This window comes from Falco punctatus (genome assembly GCF_963210335.1).
Source record: "Falco punctatus genome assembly, chromosome: 6".
NCBI classification, from domain to species: Eukaryota; Metazoa; Chordata; class Aves; order Falconiformes; family Falconidae; genus Falco; species Falco punctatus.
This window is the reverse complement of record NC_137585.1, coordinates 55,306,541-55,318,909: the sequence shown is the minus strand read 5'-3', so window position 1 is coordinate 55,318,909 and position 12,369 is coordinate 55,306,541. Positions and strand designations below refer to the sequence as shown.

The 12,369-nt window shown below is 42.1% G+C and overlaps 1 protein-coding gene across 8 annotated transcripts in view; it reads right to left on the bottom strand.

Moving 5' to 3' along the window:
- The window catches only part of TBC1D30 (TBC1 domain family member 30), a 67,042-nt gene that overhangs the window by 27,418 nt on the left and 27,255 nt on the right, over positions 1-12,369 (bottom strand). For 6 of the 8 annotated variants that reach the window (XM_080390759.1, XM_080390760.1, XM_080390761.1 and 3 more), the window contains 4 exons: positions 6,507-6,568; positions 6,046-6,111; positions 2,785-2,910; positions 1,485-1,670 (listed from right to left, as the gene is read on the bottom strand). In XM_080390759.1, the coding sequence (XP_080246885.1) occupies positions 1,485-1,670; positions 2,785-2,910; positions 6,046-6,111; positions 6,507-6,568 (440 nt within the window). The other 2 variants (XM_080390764.1, XM_080390765.1) reach the window with 2 other exon arrangements.

The window sequence follows — 12,369 nt, the reverse complement described above, 5'->3', positions numbered from 1 at the left end:
AAGCCCCAAGAATGCCCTTGCTCCCTTAATTCCTAGATTCTGCAATAATCCAAACATAGTTTCCCCATAGCTCAAATCCTGAGGGCAGCTTTACAGGCAACAGCCTCTGCAGCTGTTCCGAAGTCACTCATCATTTGCTTTAGATGGCACAATGACTACAACAACAAAACAGCCAAATGCTAATTCCCCAATTCCCCTTTTTTTCCCCTCCCCTTCCTGTTCCTCCCCCCACTTCCCTTTTCCCTCCCACTTCTGGGAAAATTCCAACCCTGCAAAAGCACGCATTAAGCTTGGAAAAGACATTATTTTCCATTCTTATTTTTGCCACCTAAGACCCATTTTGGTGCTAACAGCCTTCAGTGCTTTACTTCCCCAGGGCAGTCTGGTGCCATTCCATTGTCTCCTTAGCACAAGGAGCCTGATGCCGCTCACAGTAAAAGACAACTTAGTAATATAAGGATGCACACGGTTCTTATAATCAATTTGGACTTCATAAACCTTGGGCAATCATATTTCCTGTATTATCATAATGTGTTTTGGGAGCTTCTGGACAGTACAAGATCACGCTAGAATGTGACAAATAGTAATTAAAAATACTGAGGGAATCTTTAGCAAGAGTAACTGAAAGAAAATTTTACTGATATAAAATAGGTATATGATGGTATTTTCTTCCTACTAGAGGCAGCTTTCTAGAATGAAGTATTAAATACTAGCCTAGCTAGCTGGACTCCTACAAGCTTTATATTTTAGGACTCAGTGAATTTAATTATTTGCCATATTTTTTTATTGTTTAAGGCAAAACAAACAGCTCAGTATCTCCCAGTCACAGTCACCTTCTAGTAATTTGACCCCAGCTCACACATACGAGCAAGTTTATGCAAGGAAATACGCACATGATCTTGGCAATCCTTAACCACATCTGTAGTAAACAGCATTTCCATTTTCTGGCATATTAAAAAGTTCACAAAGCTTTCTATTAATTAGAACAGAAAAAGTCTAAAAAAACCAAAACGCTGTATGACTAATGCAGCCCAGAAAGTAGCTTCAAAGTGATTTACTTTCACTTTAAATATTTATTTTGTGTTTTCCAAGAACTTGCCTTAAAATACAGCAAATTTATTAACTGCCTTGCATGTTACTGCCACACAGGAGGCTGATAATGGACTCTGAAGGTTTCAGCTATCGATGGTGTTTGGCAGCAGATTTGGGATTACAGGACAAGATACTCTAAAGCAAGTAGCAGTGGTCCCATTTATTTTTATTATGACCAAGCCCTCATTTGTTTCTGTTTGAAAAAACTCTTAGCAGTGATAATAATCAAACCGTTCATTCTAGCTCAGACAGGATAACAATCTGCAGATATAAATTGGTTAACCTCTTTGAGTCCTGCTCTTTTAAGCTGTCTACAAAATTCATGCACTGATTTATTCTAAAGTTCACTAACTAAAAGCAATCTTCAGCACTGAAAAAAAAAATTTACTCACTTTCAGGGCATCCCCTTCATTGCCTTCCATTACTTCCAGAATAAGTGCAGCTAGAATGTTAAATCCTTGACAATAGCCAACAGATTTATTCCACCTGGCATAAGCCAGCAAAACACGTTTTAATACCACTCGATCTTGCTCTGCCTCTTGGCCACAGTAAGAACTGCAACCAGTTCGGTGAAGGTCCTTTGAAGGAGAAAGAAAAAAAGAAAAAAACCAAGCCCAAACCCAAGAACAGACAGAAAAGATGTGCATTTTCCTTCTTCCTTTACTTCTCTCTCCTGTCCCAGTTTTCCTTCCACCTCCGCCCTCCCAATACATATTCCTAAAGTTGATGACAATGTTTCTTTTTTAATCTGTAAACCTTTAGCTTACTGAAGAGGAGAAATAGGTTCAGCAAACTCTTAAGTAAACAATTTACCTAATAGATATTCATATGATGTTGTCATGCAAGATATTAACATGTATCTAGGTTTTAAAGAGGCAAGATGTAACAGCTGCTTAATTGAACAAATAGGGCAACTGTTTTTATCAAGTTATAAAAGATCTACTAGGCAACTAAGTTTTCAAAACAAAAAACCCAACCAGAAACAGTGTCCTTCATATTTAAGCTATAAGTGAAAAAAAAAAAAATACTACTACAACGTTTAATATTTCATAAGTAATATCTAAAAGCTTAAATTACCAAGTACAGATGACAATTGTAATAATCAGGAACACAAAGCATTTTGCTCTGTGTACTCTAATCAGGGTGACTATAGAACACAATCTCTCCTAAAGAGAGTGATACCTCCTGAATAGGTAAATAGACTAATATTTAAGTCACCACTGCAATACAATCTATTAAGCTCTTCCCTAAAACTGCCCACTGCTTTAAATATTAAACACTAATTAGCTGAGAAACATACATAAAGGTGTTTCACTCACGTAAAATAACTGAATTTGCTCAATTGCTATATTCTAAAACATAATTTTTAACAACATTTGTGTTTTTTTATAGAGAAGAGGGAAAAACCTAAGTTAGGTTCCTTTGTCTCTATTAAACGCCAGTATTTCTTTAAATTAAAAAAAAAGTAAAAATAGAGGAAAAAAACCAATCACTAATAGCAATTGTTTCCCCAGCTAACACTAACCAGACCAGTGCAGAAGGAGGACCAGACCAAAGAAGCCAAAGGGAATTAAGATGTTATTTTTGCCAAAGCAGTTGCAGAGAAGAAAATAAATCCAAATTCTATCTATTAAAAAAATAATTCAACTTTTCACTAACAAATTAAAATAAAATAACAAATTAGCTAGCTACCTTTACTATCTGGATGCCCATAGAGTCATCATCAGGATTACTTCTTTCATTGAATGTGAAACGCATAGTTTTATCCCAGTCAATGGCTATACTGTGTAAGTATTGATCAGCTAGAGTCAGCCAAACCTAGAAATACACAAAGCAAGTCAACAAAATTAGTTATTTCTTAGGTAAAATATGAACAGTTTCAATATAGACAGTTAGATGAACCTTATCAGTGTCACTTATATGTCATCTGCTGTTAGACTCAAAATACGCAGAAGAGGACTGTATCTAAACCAATTTTTGCACAATTAAAGCAATACCTTACTCCTGAAAACAGAAAGGAAAGAAACAGTCAGCATTAAGTGTCCAGGTCTGTGAACTGCTTACAAAGATGCAAGTCTATTTTCAGAAACTGAATCCACAGAGGCCCTCCAAGTTGGTTCAGCCCTTCTAACCTCATAACCAAAAAGGAGTTTTATAGAAAGGTAACACTGCTGCAGGCTTTCCTCAAACTCAACCATGGATCTCCTGGAAACCCCACAAAAGGAATCCAGTGGTGCCTCTCTTCAGCAGAGGTCTCTTCTGATCAGTTTTGCAGAGGAAACAGCATCTATTATTAACCATCTGACACTGATCTGAAAGGATCACTTGGATCAGAACAACTTACTCTTGTAAGAGCACTTCCTAAACTGTTGGTGCTACAAGGAGTTCTGAAAACAAACATTTTGACTATTTTTAAAGCCTAATAATTACCAGAACAGATTTATGCATATGTATCTAAGACAAAGGCTGGACCTTTATGAAACATTTGAAAGGTTCCTGAACCATGAAAGATACGTGACAGATCATACAATGACAAGAAGTAACAATCAAGGATCTTTCTCTTCAGGAAACTGAAAGAAATCATGAAAGCAAACTGGTAGAGTTTTATATCAGCCACTAACACACTCAAGTGAGAAAAGCAATTCAGACACTTCCCACAGATTTAAACACTTAGACAGTTACATGATGAAGGAATTTATAGACAGCTCCCAGAACCTCATGTTTTGTGCATTGAAATGTCCCTTCCTACGCTTTTACCCATGCAGAGGAATGCTGCTGTTCTGCCTCCCAGCAGCCTTTGGCACTGCTGACACCCTACTGATGATGTTTGACTGGATTCTTTATCTCTCTGCCAGCCCCAGAAAACAAATGTCACATGCCACAGCAATAATGCAGATGTCACCCTGCCCCTTCTGCTTCCAGCAAAGGCAGCAATCAGCATGCTGCCAACACAAAATGCTTCCTTTATTTTGGTATCAATCTCAAAATTATTGGGAAATCAGGGGAATGGCAGTAGAAAAACTACATTCATTTTCTTAATGCTACTTTTTTTGGTTAGCATCATGTGGTCACATGTAAGCAATCACAGAGATGGGCAGAATCAGAAGCAAAAGACAGAGATCCAAGTTAGACGATGTGGCAGGGTGTACCCTCAGAAAGTCTGCTGATGACACAAAACTGGGAGAAGTGGCTGATAAGCCCAAGGGCACCCCGACAAGGCGAAGAGTAAACTCCTGCACCTGGGGAGGAACAACCCCTGCACCAGTATATGCTGGAGATCCCACCCAGCTGGACAGCAGATTTGCAGAGAAGGAGCTGGGGATCCTGATGGCCACCAAGTTGACCACAAGGTAGCAATGTGCCCTTGCAGCAAAGGCAGCCAGCAGCCTCCTGGGCTGCATCAGGCAGATCGAGCGGTGCCAGCAGGCTGAGGGAGGTGATCCTTCCCCTCTGCTCAGCACTGGCGAGACACACCTGGTGAGCTGGGCCCAGTCCTGGGCTCCCCAGTACAAGAGAGGTACAGAGCTACTGAAGAGAGTCCAGCAAGGGGCCAGTGAGAGGATTAAGGGACATCTCTCCTATAAGGAAAGGCTGCAAGAGCTGGGACTGTTCACCCTGGAGAAGAGAAGGCTCATGGAGGATCTCATAAATTTATATAAATACCTGAAGGGAGGGTACAAAGAGAACAGAGACAGGCTCTTCTCAGTGGTGCCCAGTGACCAGACCAGAGACAATGGGCACAAACTGAAACACAGGAGGTTCCATCCAAGCATCAGGGAACACTTTTCTACTGTGAGGGTGACAGAGCACTGACACAGATAGCCCAGAGAGGTTGTGGAGTCTCTTTCCTTGGGAGGATATTCAAAAACCATCTGGACACAGTCCTAGGAAATGTGCTGTAGGTGGCCCGGCTTGGACAGGGGGGGTTGGATCAGATGACCTCCAGAGAGGTCCCTACCAACCTCAAGCATTCTGTGATTCTATGACCTCTGCCACTCATGTACCACAGAAAAGTGTCTGAGAGACTTACTGGAGGTGTAGGAAAAGAACATTTCAGAAAGAAAAAAGGCTGTTAGATTGATATAATGATTCACTGGAGTTAGAGATTAAAAAAATCATAGTGATGTGAGGAAAATGATGGCACTATTCCCCACTGATTTGTAAAGAGGAACAGTTCAGTTTAGAAAGACAGCAAAAAGAAAACAGGAAAAGGAAATTAATCTCATGCATCAAAAATATATGGAATGATATATATTTTATAAAGCTTTAAAAGTATTTTTATCAAAATTGCATTTTTAAAGCTGAGATCATGTCACTCAGTTTTATAGAAACGATGAATAGACATGCCTTTTTTTAAGGCTAGGGAACTTCAAATCTTGTTGAAGAAAGAAATAAAGTAAGCTTAGCAAAATCCCGCTGGACCCTTTTCTACACTAACTCAGTGCAATTTCCCATTAATGGCACACTCTACCATTCTACATCACTCGTGACTCAACTTTCCTAATTTAGCTCATCTGCCTTTCCCCCATCAAACATTTCTATGAGCATTCTTGTCAGCACTAGCATCTATCAATTTCACCTTCATAAGTTTGACAGCCTACACTGGAGATTTTCTCTCCTTTCAGTTATCTTCAGCTGCGGGGGCAGCTTCACCAGAGCAATTCCTTGAGACTGACAGAATGAAGCAGTAACATCTGTACCAGAATAAGTTACCTAAGCCTCAAGCAGAAAGAACACAACTATTGAAAACACCATCTTTACCTGTCACCTCATTCTCTCCAGCTGCCCTGTGAAGTTATCACTGAAGAATGTAAAATAGGAAAAATCACCAGTACAACTTAAAAAGTCCAAATATTTGTTAAAAAACTCTGATAATATTGATGTTATTATCAATAACCTCTCCTGAGAAATCCACAGGCAATATTGTCCCACAAAGCATACAGGTCTACTTACCTTTCTTCGCCATTCTTTTGGTACGCCTGTTGGCAATCTGGCCACTGCTTTGAGTGCATCATGCCACTAAAAGCAAAAGCATCCAAAAATGTGTAAAATCCCCCATTAGTTTAATGGAACAGTACAGCAACATTTCCAACACTGCAGACATGCACATTCATTTCATTTTACAGCACACATTTCAGAGTTTAACAGCTTAATCCATTCACAGGGAAAATATAGATTAACTACTTAATGATATAACAAAAATATAATATTCTAGGACACAAAGAATTATGAGATATCTGAGTAAACAATAAAAGCCTACTGCATTTTCCAAATATTAATGGAACAGTTCTTGATGCAACTGCAAATAATATGCTGACATTATGATGACAGATGCACTTTTTAACTAGGGCAAGTACCTCGGTTGAAGAGAACCTAGTCCTTTATAAACTCAAGAGAAAAATGAATTTAATTACCTGCTGAAAACCATTTTGACCTAGAGATGGTTCAAGAGTGAATTTCAATTTTGTATCAACCCCTAGAAACAAAAAGGGAAAAAAACAAAACAAAACCAAAACATGGTTATTTTCATTTAGCTCAGAAGGGGGCGGGGGAACTCCCCACAATTGAAAAACCTCAAGATTTCAGCTATATGTTTCAACAACCACATTTCAAACTGTTTCTTTGAATTCTTGACTTAACATGTACCTTGAATCCACTGTGAAGGAATACGCAGACAAAATGTTTTTAAAATGCAGTAATACCCTCTTTAATGATGTAGTTCAGCACAACTCATTTCACTAAAAATCATGTAGTTCACTATTCTACAAACTGTATTTTTATACTGCAAACCATGATATGTATCCACAGAAAAAAAATATAGAGAGACAGCTTCTGTCCATCTATTTCAGCTTCTTGACATTAAGCCACTCAAAAATAATATCTAAGTTTGGGGTGCTAAAATTATTTTATTACTCAATATCAGGGTTCTTCAATTCCTCAGAATATAAAGTACATTGGGTCGGTATTCTCATTTAAGCTCAGATTTTATTTGGGCTGTATGAGACAACTATTTTTGTTTTAAAGCACGCCTGCTAATAGTCTATAAAACACAATATTACACAAACTAATAGGATCTCGAGTTTGGCCCACGCTGGATCCTAACTGTGGCACTGGTGTGTGCCATACCACGAAGAACAGGAACACTTTTAATTGGCTTTACATCCCACACCGCGAACGCACAGGGCTGGGGTCCTTCCCGTGCCGCTGTCCCGAGCTCGGGTGCTGAACGCCGCGTCGCACCGCACCGCCTCCCCTCCCGCCAGTCTCCCGGCATAAAGAATAAAGCCTTCCTCTATTGTTCCTCCGTAATTTAATATTATGTATTGCTCCATAGCTAAAATTAGGTTATGCATAGCTTTTCCTCTTTCTAGAGCATCAAAGCAAACATTTTTAATACATATTTTAATAGCCAAGTATAAAAAACAAACATATTTTAATCCTGCGAGGTTTTAAGTATATGAGATCAACACTAATCAACTCACCAGTAATATCAGTGCTTTGGACGACTATGCCTATGAGTCTGACAGAAATCTAAACTATAGCGGCATTTGATAGTTACGGAATGTAAAATGCCTTTCAGCATTTGCATACTGAAGTGGCAATAAGTAATTTAAAAGCCTTACTGCCTGGTAAATATATATCCAAAGACCAAGCCTTCTCCTTCAAGGCTTTTTTTTTGTTTGTTTTTTCTTTTGGTGTGGGAGAGGGAAAAGAAAGAAAATTCACACAAAACCCCAGTATTGTTTAGAATTTTTTAGCATTTTAGAATTGCATCACTGAGACCTGGGGACTGGTTCTTTCATTTGCCTGCTTCAGATTTAAAAGACATGTTTGCAGATCTAGAAAACCGAAAGCTTTAAACTATAATTGAAATCACTTGAAAAACATTAAAGGATTAATAGTTATTCCTGGTAGTAACTGTTTATTAGCATTCTTCCCCATAACTCCACGGTACTTCAGCAGGGACTCAATAGATAAATCTCTTCAGAATAACTCAAAGCAATGTAACAATGCCTGGAACCTACTACGATGAAATTGCATCATGTCTGTTGTAAATGCAAAAAAGTGAGTCTCACTCCCAAGCAGTCTAGTGGCAAGTACTAGAAAACTCTAATACATACAAAAAGATATCATGTCCAAGAACCCCTTTTGTTAAGGTAACAGATGTTGACATGTTGTCTAACACTGCCTTGTAGCAAAGAAACAACAGCCTTCCAAAATAATCACGTACTGATTTCCAACTCAGCAGCCAAATATTAATAACGTCATAATTCTCCAAGACTTAAAGATCCCAGTAACAACTTCTCTCTTTGTCTTATAAGCTTCCTAAGAAAGATGCAAGCAAACACAGCCAAGTCTGCACAAGATCAAGCACAATAAAATATAACCTCAGAGTAAGGCAAAACGTATCTATCATTTACATGATCATGACCATTACACAGAGGCCCAGACAGCTGTCTCTCTTGACTAAATGAGAATGAAATGAGACCTTTGAACCTCCATCTACAGAAGATGTGGACAGGTGTAGACAGGTGTGATAATTACTAGAAATGAGAATAACATCATGTGATAACACCAGACTCCACGGCATATTCTCTTGAGTATGGTGAGGAATCTCTCAGTCAGGCCATTCACTGTAACTTCTTGTAGAAGCCACAGAGTTGGTGTTCCCTTATTTGTTCTCAGTTAGAAATATTCCCAAAATCAAATTATGTAATAGTTTTATGACAGGGAAGGGGAAGAGCCACAAGGAGTGAGCCACACACCATACAGGAATGGTTCCTTATTCCTATCCATGTTAAAGAATTTACATTTCCTAAAACCAAAACCTTGTTCAATAGCAAGTGGGGAAAAAAATAAAAAGCTGCAACACAAACAGTACAGACAGTGCAAGGAAAGGCTATATCCACCCAGGAACTTCCTGGGGCATCTTCAGGAAGGCAACCAGCAAGCTGGGAGAAGCATTTCATTGCCTGTTATTTCTGGCACAAGAACCATCTTGCTATGTGCAGTTTCTGCACTCTTCACTGAATCTGTCCTTGGACTTGTAGCAGTTCAAGGAAATTAATGCCTATCCCTACTCCAACCTCTCCTGGCTTTCCAAATCTTTCTATTTCCATAATTCCCCTTTTCCCAACAAATCTCCCCCCCCTGCGCTCCCCCCCCCCCCCCCCCCCCCTTTTTTTTTTGTAGCACTCAGTCCCATCCTTTTCACATTGTCCACTTTTGCCTGGATCATGACCAGCTTTTCCTCAGTGCCTTCTTCCACATACAGTCTTTTCTCCCTTACACTTTCATTGTTTGCTACATCTTACCAGCAATTCCCTTTAATTCTGCATTCAGTTGCCTCCTCCCCACAAACTAACCTAGATTCCCCAACAGCTTCCTCCCCCCTCAGTACTCTACAACCATTCAACCCTACCACAGGCCTTCTGCACCCATTGTCACTGGATTTTCCCTTTTTTGTCAATCCTCTATCTCTGGGCCATTACATAAACACATGTTCTTTGCAGAAAAGGCCCCTTGCATCCTCATGGGAACTTTTCTTCCCAGCTACTCTGCATGGACAGCCTGGCAGACGTGTACCATATATGCAACAGTAGTTCCTACTCTTGGGGACTGTAACTGCTGTCAGTACAACTCCACACTTTTACATCAAGCCAGTTGGTCTATAGTGTCATTTGACATTGTCATACACTTTCAACTTTCATACCTAATGTATGCAGGAATGCATTGGGAACACATACGAATTATTAGCTCCACAAATACAAGCACACATAAAGGTACACAGGTTTGGCACCCATCAAATTTCTGAAGGGTAGAGGAATGCCAAAATAAGGCCTGTTCAATTCCCTTGCAACCAGGTCACCAGAAACCACTACAGAAAAGCTATTCTAAGAAGGGAAGAGGAAAAAAAAAAAAAAAAAAAAAAACAAACAAGAGAGAGAAAGATAAAATCCCACATAATCCAATCCCATTAGCTTTTCCATGTAAAATACATGATGACACCTGACAAAAGAGGGAAGATTATACCCCAAGGATTCCCAAACCCTAGCAACCTTCCCACTGTATCATCAAAATGTAGCACAGGACCCCATAAAGTGCCACAAGAGGCGAGAAAATTGTCGTGGTCAGCAAAGTACCTACCAGAAGGAATCAAATCTCCACTCCCCAGCAACATTAAACAAAATGATGGAGCACGGTCTAGAATTTTTTCCTAAATACTAAACCAGAAAAAGCGTAGGAAGATGATCTGTTCAGATGCACATATGTGGGCTATAAAGCTATAGCTTCAAACTTACAAAGCACATCACTGTAGGTTCTTGGCTGTACTTAAAAGCAGATGTTGAAACCTCTCCCATAGAAAGCAAATAAATATTTTAACAAAAACAAACGAGGAAAAAGGCCTGAAGCAGCTTTGTGTGCAGTGGGAGTCCAAGCTGAGGGGAAAAAGTGGCAATGTAAACTACCACCTTATTGTTGCTTGTTGTTTCAGGAAGATTCTCAGCCTTGCATTGTAATTTATATCTAAATGTAGATTTTCATCTTCAAAATCAGAAATAAAAGTAACATTCTGAGTAACTCTGCTTGAAATCACTTCTGTCAGGAGCCAGGGCTCACTGAAATGTTATCAAAGCATACCTGAAATCTGCAGTCTACAGAAACTTCTCAACACAAAGACAGCTGATATAGACACTAAGAAAATCAGAAGAAAACTTCATTCAGCTTATTTTTTAAGGGCTCACTAGGTGCCCCATCTCCATCACTCTATGAAAGCATGCACCCTGAATGCCATTACTGTATTTACTTACGTATAAACAATATGGAAACCCCAACTCACTGGGATTTCCTAGCTTTAAGACTATAGCATTTGTGGTTATGCCTGTGACCATCTCCCCTGATCTTTGTGGGAGTGTAAGTAAAAGAATGTCATTGTCCAAATAATGTTGTTACATGGGATTTTAAAAGAGAACTGTAGGAGCAGGGGTCTGCGTGAATTATGAATTGGGAAATCTTGATAACAGCAACCCTATAAACCTATACCAGCATATATCTGAGACCTTATTAATAATAATAGCACCTGAAACTCATCTCAAGCACAAAAGGTCAGCATTGTGTGCCTGACGCACACGCAGCTAGTACAATGGGAAACTGAATCTGACATGTTTCTATGTGTTGCTCTGTTTCAGTAGACGCCAGGCTTGCATGTTTCGTAAATGCCTAGGATTAGCCAACAGATCAACAACATTTTAGCTGCGAGTAACAGATCTAGCGTTGTAAATTTCCAATACTTCATAAAAAAAACCCAAACGAGTCAATTTCGATGGTAGGCAACCGGAATATAACGTTCAATAACGATCACCCATCAGTGCTTCTGCCGAGAGCCCTGGTCCTTCAAAGGTTTTGGTACTGAAGCAGGACCCAGGCAAGATCGCCAGGAAGCCGATGCCTTCCCCCCGAGGCAAGGCTCGGTGGCCAATGTAGACAACACCCTACGGCAGACAAAGGCTGGCCGGGAGGAGGGGTCTCCAGCAAGTCAGGGGCTGGCAGGTTCAGGGGGGAGGCCTGGCGGGGCTGAGGGGAGCCTCGGCCATGCGGCGGGCAGCGCGGAGAGGCCGGCGGAAAGCGGCGGCCCGGGGGCAGAGGGGAGGGGAGGGGAACCGGGCACCGCCGAACGGCACAAAAGAGCGGCGAGGCCGGCCGGGAGGAGCGGGGAAAGGAGGCGGGAGGGCTGAAGATCAGAGCGGCGGTCCGCCGCGCGTGGAGAGCGGCAGGGCCCCCCGGGGAAGGGCACAGCGCGCTGCCGCCCCGCACGGCCCGCGGACGCCGCCGGCCTCCCCGCTGGGGCCGGGCTGGCTCCCCCGCCGGGGCCGCCTCCGCCCGCTCCCCAGCCCGGGGCGACCTCGCAGGCCCCGCCGCCCTCCCCGAGGCCGGCCCAGCCCAGGCAGCGCCGCCGCCGCCCTCCGTACACGCCGCCGCGCCTCAGGCCGCGACCGCCGCGCCTCACGCAGGCCGGGCCCCGCCGAGGCAGCCCGTGCCGCAGCGGCGGCCGGCGAGGCGCGGCCATTTGCCTCAGGCCGGTGTCAGCCGCCGCCGCCGCCCCCGGGGCGCAGCCCCCCGCCCCGCCCCGCGCCTACCCGCGGCCCTCATCGCCCTCCGGCCGCGTCCTCCTCGCTGAGCCGCCCCCGCGGGGAGGCGGTGGCCCGGGCTCCGGCCGCTCCCCCCCTCCCCGCTAAGCCGCTTACGGGACTGCAGCCGCCTCGCCGCCCAGCTGGG